The 8721-nt window shown below is 48.5% G+C and overlaps 1 protein-coding gene across 1 annotated transcript in view; it reads right to left on the bottom strand.

Annotated features, from left to right (window-relative positions):
- The window catches only part of FAM57A (family with sequence similarity 57, member A), an 18268-nt gene extending 14780 nt beyond the window's left edge, over window positions 1-3488 (bottom strand). Inside the window, 1 exon segment of the mRNA XM_011956199.1 lies at window positions 3449-3488. Coding sequence (XP_011811589.1) covers window positions 3449-3488 — 40 coding nt within the window.
- Window positions 3489-8721: the final 5233 nt, after the last annotated feature.

Genomic DNA, 8721 nt, shown 5'->3' with positions numbered 1-8721 from the left:
GAGGAAGCCAGGTAGGAGCCCCCGCCGGGGTGGGGCGAGCCCTGCGGGAAAGGAGGGAGGGAGGCGGCGGCGTCCGCCAAGCCCCGGTGCTTCTCGGTGGGAGTCTTCAGGATGTGGCCTCTTCCCGTCCCGCCACGATTCCCTTCCCGGGCCCTGCAGCTGCCGCAGCTGCTCCGGGGGGCGTCTCAGAAAGCCTGAGGTCCAGGGCCTCCTGCAGCCCCCTCTCCACCTGCACCAGGAGGCGGCCTGCGGAGGCGGCCGGCTTCTACTGCCTCTCGGCTGTGGATCTCTCCGGAGTCACCGTCCAGAGACTCAGTGGCTGTGCTGTTGTTCTCAACGTGTCATTATTTAAAAGGATCGGGGCCGGGCGCGGTGGCTCACGCCTGTAACCCCAGCACTTGGAGAGGCCGAGGCGGGCGGATAACTTGACGTCAGGAGTTCGAGACCAGCCTGACCAACCTGGTGAAACCCCGTCTCTACTAAAAGTACAGAATTAGCCGGGCGTGGTGGTGCAGGTCTGTAGTCCCAGTTATGCAGGAGGCCGAGGCGGGGGAATCGCTTGAATCCGGGAGGCGGAGCTTGCAGTGAGCCGAGATCAGACCACTGCACTCCAGCCTGGGCGACAGAGCAGGACTCTATCTCAAAAAAATAAAAATAAAAATAAGTTATCGGGACAGGCGTCTAAACTTGAATGAATTGTAATATATTTCATTCGTGCCAAGCACCAATCACATGGATGAGGACAGTAATTTCAGTATCATTGGCTTCTCTCCTTTAGGAACTTCCAGCTTTATTTTCCTTTGGTCTGTATCTTCCTCAGCTAACAAATGTAGGGGGTGGGAAATACAGTTCATTTATGTTACTACAAATGAAAAGGTGTGACGGGCCTCCTCAGATCACCGTCATGCAAAATGCTGACCAAAATCCCATACGAGGACTTCAGAACAGCTGGGCCCGGCTCTCTGGGCCATGATTTGCTGGTCTGTGAAATGACAGAGAGGCTGGATTACTAGCTCTTTAAAGCTCTAGATTCTTAGGAGTCTAGGCCTTTTACAAAGTGGCAGATGATTTCTGTTAGATGCCAGTTAAATTACTTTAACATGGCAGTTAGTGATGCAGGAACTGGTGTAGAGTGAGCACTTGTTTTTTTCAATTTGGGTTCATTTGTTATGGAGTCTGAAGATGTTTCTTAGGTTTAAAAGACAGTTTTCCTTTAGTGGTAGTATCGGTTATTAGGTTGTGACCTTTTGGAATGAATGTAGCCTCTAACATCTTCCTATATGTGTTTAAGAAAAGGGACTTAGCCAGCAGGAAGGTGGCAGACAGCCTCAAACTTCATCCACTTAGGGCAGCATCTCTAACTCCCAGATTCACTGCTGACATACTCAGAGAAAGGAGAAAACCACTTCAGTTTGGTCCCAAGGTATCTGACAAATGCAACGCTCTCCATATTTTCACATTTGCTTGTGGACAAAACCAGCTACCTGTGAACTCTCCATTCTCTCCAGGAAAACGACCCTATGAAGTCCACTGTCTCTTTCTTAAGCATTTATCACAGTGACCTCCAGCGCCCGCGTTTCCAGAGAGTGACAGGTGGTTGCAAGTCCTCCCTGCCTTCCCTCCTTAAAGACAGCAGCAACTTGGCACTGAGTATGCTCACACTCTGAAGTGGTGGGAACCAGTCTCCCCCTACACAAGAAGTTGTTTGTACAGCTTGTAAGGCATCTTTATGAATTGAAAACAAAACGTGTGTTTCATGTATAGAAAATAGCAAGTAAAGGCCGGGCGCGGTGGCTGACTCCTGTAATCCAGCACTTTGGGAGGCCAAGGCGGTTGGATCACAAGGTCAGGAGATCGAGACCATCCTGGCTAACAGTGAAACCCCATCTCTACTAAAAATACAGAAAATTAGCCGGGCGTGGTGGCGGGCACCTGTAATCCCAGCTACTGGGGAGGCTGAGGCAGGAGAATCGCTGAACCCGGGAGGCAAACGTGGCAGTGAGCTGAGATCGTGCCACTGCACTCCAGCCTGGGCAACAGAGCGAGACTCCGTCTCCAAAAAAAAAAAAAAGAGAAAAAGAAAATGGCAAGTAAAATCAGTTTCAACACTATGCTCAGTGAAGTCACCAGAATGTTTACGCTGAATCACCATAAAGCTAACAAGCGTCAACATGAACCTTAGCTTTTCCAGCTATCAAACCCCTGCGGGCAAATGATAAAGCCAAACGCAAACCACAAGTCTGGTTTTTACACAAACTTCTGCTCATCCTTCAAAAGTCTGGAATCAGCTGTTTCTTTCTCTCAGGAGGTTTCCAGGTCTGCCTTTGCGTTTGGGTCACGGTCCTGTTGTTTCCTTATTGGGATGTTTCTCCACCAGACTGTCAGGTCCTAGAAAAAAGGGCTGTGTCTTTCCATTTTGTACCCCCAGTGAGGCTGGCACATTCTGAGGGTGCAGTAGGTGTTTCATACTTTGCGAACCTCATGCCTGTTGAGTACTTACTGTTTCTAGGTCCTGTATCAGACGTTTTGTATACCCTGTCTCATTAAATCCTCACAACAAATGTTATTCTGTGTGCATGTGTGTGTGTGTGTATCAGCAAAATGAGACTCAGACCAGAGCAATTTAAAAATTGCCCCAGGTCACACTGCTGGTGGCGAGCTGGGGTTTGAACTCGGTAGTTTCTGCCTTTAGTTCCATGTGCCGAATGACTGTACTGCCTTCGAGCCTGATAAGCGAGGAGGGAATAATAATTTCTCACAATGTAGTTTCTGATGAATACGGTTCCTAATTATTTACTCATAAATATAAATGTGTATGGTGAATTTATGGGCTCTGATGCTGCCACGAACACTGTTCTGTGTTTATATGTAACTTTACAAATGTTCAAAGCACTTTCACGTGTATTATCTCACCTGGGTCTCAAAATAACCCAGTGAGGTTGGCTAAACTTATTTCCATGTTACCCGTGGGCCGCTGACTCGCCACCCTGGGAAGTGACAAGGCTCAGGTTAGAACCTGGGGCTGGATTCGTGTTCCAGGGTGCTTTCCACTGCTCCATGCTGTGGCCCTGGGGTTTCACGCGTTTCTCGTTACGCTGCTTGTGTGGGTTTCCAGAGTGAAGTTTGGGCTACTTAATGGCAACGTAAAACTCACTTTCCAAATTTAGACTGTCACCCACTTGAACAGAGAATTTATAAAGCTCCCCATTCTGAAGGGCAAGGGGGGGATTTTTTCCACCTCGAAAGCATGTGGGCCTGCCTTTCCGTCTCCTCTCCCCCATTCCTCTGGACTCCACTCGCTATCATTAGGGAATAGGACACAGGGACTCTCCCCATATCTGCTTCTTGGTTTCTTCAGCCTTAAATGGAAAATACCGTATTTACTTGGAAAATACTTTGCGAGTTCTCAAGTGAATGCCATTAAGATATGTGATGTGTGGGCAACTACCCTTGATCAAGGACCTTTTCCTCCTATCTCGGAAAATCATGGACATGAAAAAGAAGTGAGATCACACGTGAGATACCTCCACCTAGTGAGTACCAGAACCCAGAGGGAACTTAGGGGTCTCTGTCCACTTATCCACTTCAAAAATCCGAACACAGGCTGGGCACAGTGGCTCACAGCGATAATCCCAGCACCCTGGGATCCATCCAAGGCGGGAGGATTACTTGAGCTCAGGAGTTGGAGACCAGCCTGGACAACATGGCAAAACCCTGTCTCTCAAAAAAAAAAAAAAAAAAAAAAAAGCCAGATGGGGTGGAACCCACCCAGTAACTGTAGTTGCAGTTACGCAGGAGGCCGAGATGGGAGGATTGCTTGAACCTGGGAGGCAGAGGTTTCCGTGATCCCAGATTGTGCCACTGCACTGCAGTCTGGGTGACAGAACAAGAACCTGTCTCAAATAAATAAATAAATAAATACCCTCACAGAGAAAATGGACATCTCTTCTGGTTTTTTTTTTTTTTTTTTTTTGTTTTTTTTTTTTTTGAGACGGAGTCTCTCTCTGTCGCCCAGGCTGGAGTGCAGTGGCCAGATCTCAGCTCACTGCAAGCTCCGCCTCCCGGGTTCCCGCTATTCTCCCGCCTCAGCCTCCAGAGTAGCTGGGACTACAGGCGCCCGCCACCTCGCCCGGCTAGTTTTTTGTATTTTTTAGTAGTGACGGGGTTTCACCGTGTTAGCCAGGATGGTCCCGATCTCCTGACCTCGTGATCCGCCCGTCTCGGCCTCCCAAAGTGCTGGGATTACAGGCTTGAGCCACCGCGCCCGGCCGGACATCTCTTCTGAAATAAAAGTTATTTTGTTTAGAACCATACCTCACTTCCGCATTAGGGACCATTGAAGCAGAGACAGAGCAGGAGGGACAGAAAGATAAATGAAGAAATAGGAAGAGACATAGAAAGATACAGCACACGGGGTGGGCACGGTGGTTCCTGCTGTTATCCCAGCACTTTAGGAGGCTAAGGTAGGAGGATCACTTGAGCCCAGGAGTTGGAGACCAGCCTGGGCAACGTGGCAAAACAAAACAAAAATACACAAATTAGCCGGGTATGGTGGCGCACGGCTGCAGTCCCGGCTACCCGGGAGGCTGAAGTGGGAAGACTGCTTGAGCACGGGAGGTTGAGGCTGCAGTGAGCCATAATCACAGCACTAGACTCCAGCCTGGGCCACAGAGTGAGATCCTGTCCCAACACACACACAACGCCAGTATACACTCTTCGATCCAGAAAGAGAGACATGGAGATGAAGATCCAAAGATTGGCACAGCAACGGAACGTGAGGAAAAGGTCAGACGTGGAAAGGAAGGAAGGAAGGAGGCGTCCGAAGAGGAGAGCAGCAGCCTTCTGCGGGACTTCATTCCCTGTAGCAACAAACGCGGCAATGAAAGCCACACGCATCTGAAGAAATACGGTACAGAGAATGAGGTGACTTGCTCTTAGGACTTGGAGTGTGGCCGGAAAGAAGTCAATCACCCTGCTCTTAATTTCTCCTTCACTTTGTTTGCCTGATCAGTTTAGCCCTGCGCTGATATGTGCGTGTGCGTTTCTCTAGCAGACCACATGCCCCCGATGGTAGGGGCTGTCTGCCTGGGAGGCAGCCATGGCATAGCGCGCTGGAGTTGGGATCAGAGAACCTGAGTTCCAGTCCACGCTCCACCACCACCCAGAAGCTGTGGGACCCGGTGAAGACACTTTGCCTCCTTCCCCAGTAAAATGGGGGTTCCTCCCCCAGCCCTCCAGGATGGCTGCGAGAATTAAATGAGATCACATTTTCAAAATGTTACACTGTGTGCTCGGCACAGGCAAGGGATTCTTGTTCTTTGTACTGCATCCCCAAGGCATAGCTCCCTGCTGTTAAACTTCTCAACAAGCACCTACTGGATTACAGATTCCCTAGGCTGGCCTTAGCCAAACTCCAGACAGCACCTTCCTTGGTTTTATCTTAGATTCTTTGCAAGAGCAAACTATGAGGCCAAGAAGCACAGCTGCACCCCAGACATGTGGTTTCTACAAACAGCGACTGCAGCTGCATGCTACAGGGGAAACTTTGCTCTGATTCCTGTCAGTAAAAACTATAGTTTACACAAGGAACTGATGATGGAGTGCTGCTTTTATCTATTGCTTTGTATTTTTCAAACTACTTTCACATACACGTTTCTTTTGCTATAAAATGCACAATGTGGCTTGTTTGCAGATAGTCACACCTATCTAAAAGCAAACATTTCTAAACTCAGGTTTAAAAACTATTGAGGCCGGGCGCGGTGGCTCAAGCCTGTAATCCCAGCACTTTGGGAGGCCGAGACGGGGGGATCACGAGGTCAGGAGATCGAGACCATCCTGGCTAACACTGTGAAACCCCGTCTCTACTAAAAAATACAAAAAACTAGCCGGGCGAGGTGGCGGGCGCCTGTAGTCCCAGCTACTCTGGAGGCTGAGGCGGGAGAATAGCGGGAACCCGGGAGGCGGAGCTTGCAGTGAGCGGAGATCGCGCCACTGCAATCCCACCTGGGCGACAGAGTGAGACTCCGTCTCAAAAAAAAAAAAAAAAAAAAAAAAAAGAACTACTGTTGTGCATGGCAGCTGAAGATCCAGCTCTGGGAATGCAGGAAGAAGTGGAGTCGAAGAAACAGGTTGTGGAAGATGCTTAAGGGTTTTAGATATGATAAATTAATGTTAGCTACATTATAATGATTGTAGTAGTTAATGTAAGTTTTGTAAAAAGTGTTTTTATAGTTGTTGGCATATATAAAACTTGCACAAGAGGGTTTATTAATTTGGCCTATATAATTATTACTTCCTTGAGTAAGGGAAAGGATTACTTTAATATGAACCCAACGTAGCCAATGGAAAAGGTGTTCATTTTAAAAGCTTTTAGGAGATAGCATATGTAAATGCCCGTGGGAACCGGGGAGCTGCTGAAACTAGCTGGAAATCATGACCGGCTTAGCAAGAATGGGCATGCAGAGAACCAGAGTACCAACCCAAACAAAACTGGTGTCCAGGATACAGGGAGGGTTCAGAACCATCTGAGTATCAATCAAGAACAAATGCCAGGCTCCAGGAGATTCAGAAAATCCAGGAATAAAGGACAGCAAAAGAACCAGTCATCATGAAAAGCCATGTACTAGAACAGTCCATAAAGCAGCACCAAGAGAACATTTTGAGCCGATTTCAAGTGGAAATTAAACCCTATTCCTCCACTACGAATTGTTCTGGGGCTTTGTACCACCCAGAGTGATGATAGGATCTAAAGGTGATTGCTTGGGAAGCCTAGGGGGCATTTTGGAAATGTGGGAGGTATTGTTGCTTCTGTCGACGTTGAGGAAAGGTGCTACGTGACTGGCATTTAGTGGGCATGGGCCAGGTGATTCAGACATCCTGCAATTCTTTTTTCACAAGCAGTTTCACAAAAGGCTCAGCTATTTTGGGGAAGGTCCTTGCACAGGGAGAAGCTTCTGTGGAAAGACACTGTCTTGATCTCGTGAAAGAACGTACTTTGCACAGTGTCTATTCAACAAATGGCAGTGCAGCTCCCTCTGCACTCTGACAACAAAACTGGTTGCAAATCTAACAGGATATTTGAGATTCCTTTTAACAGAGTTATTAACACTACATTGGCAGACACATGAAATTTAGAGATCTCCCTGAATGTCATTAACAAAGGCCGTTTTAAAATTCCTCACTATTTCTAGACGGTATACATAAAGCACTTTGGGCAAGGTGAGACGCGTTATGAAAACTCTTCATGTGAGGTTATGTTATGTTTCCATCTTACTCTGACGTTTCCTAAGGGGGTGCCACACAACTGCCTCATGGCCTACTGTATACTCCCTTCCAGTCCATCCTCCATCTCTCTCACAGCCTACTGTATACTCCCTTCCAATCCATCCTCCATCTCTCACAGCCTACTGTATACTCCCATCCTCCCCCAACTCCCTCACAGCCTACTGAATACTCCCAATCCATCCTCCATCTTCCTCACAGTATACAGTAGGCTGTATACTCCCTTCCAAATCATCCTTCATCTCTCTCACAGCCTACTGGATACTCCCTTCCAATCCATCCTCCATCTGTCTCACAGCCTACTGTATACTCCCTTCCAATCCATCCTTCATCTCTCTCACAGCCCATTGGATACTCCCTTCCAATCCATCCTCCATCTCTCTCACAGCCTACTGTATACTCCCATCCTCCCCCAACTCCCTCACAGCCTACTGGATATTCCCTTCCAATCCATCCTCCATCTTCCTCACAGCTTACTGTATACTCTCATCCTCCCCCAACTCCCTCACAGCCTACTGGATACTCCCTTCCAATCCCCCAACTCCCTCACAGCCTACTGGATACTCCCTTCCAATCCATCCTCCATCTCTCTCACAGCCTACTGTATGCTCCCATCTTCCCCCAACTCCCTCACAGCCTACTGGATACTCCCTTCCAATCCATCCTCCATCTCCCTCACAGCCTACTGTATAGTCCCAATCCATCCTCCATCTCCCTCACAGCTTACTGTATACTCCCATCCTCCCCCAACTCCCTCACAGCCTACTGTATACTCCCTTCCAATCCATCCTCCATCTTCCTCACAGCCTACTGTATACTCCCTTCCAACCCATCCTCCATCTCTCTCACGGTCTACTATATACTCCCTTCCAATCCATCCTCCATCTCCCTCACAGCCTACTGCATACTGCCTTCCAATCCATCTTCCATCTCTCTCACAGCCTACTGTATATTCCCATCCTCCCCCAACTCCCTCACAGCCTACTGTATACTCCCTTCCAACCCATCCTCCATCTCTCACAGCTTACTGTATACTCTCATCCTCCCCCAACTCCCTCACAGCCTACTGGATACTCCCTTCCAATCCATCCTCCATCTCCCTCACAGCCTACTGGATACTCCCTTCCAATCCATCCTCCATCTCCCTCACAGCCTACTGTATACTCCCTTCCAATCCATCCTCCATCTCCCTCACAGCCTACTGTATACTCCCTTCCAATCCATCCTCCCCCATTTCCCTCAGAGCTGTGTATACTCCCTTCCAATCCATCTGCCCCCATCTCTCTCACAGCCTACTGTATACTCCCTTTCAATCCATCCTCCATCTGTCTCACAGCCTACTGTATACTCCTTTTCAATCCATCCTCCCCATCTCCCTCACAACCTACTGTATACTCCCTTCCAATCCATCCTCCATCTCTCTCACAGCCTACTGTATAC

Source organism: Colobus angolensis, unplaced genomic scaffold (assembly GCF_000951035.1).
Source record: "Colobus angolensis palliatus isolate OR3802 unplaced genomic scaffold, Cang.pa_1.0 Scaffold110, whole genome shotgun sequence".
Taxonomy (NCBI): domain Eukaryota; kingdom Metazoa; phylum Chordata; class Mammalia; order Primates; family Cercopithecidae; genus Colobus; species Colobus angolensis.
The sequence above is the reverse complement of the archived record's forward strand: the minus strand, read 5'-3'. Positions and strand labels throughout refer to the sequence as shown.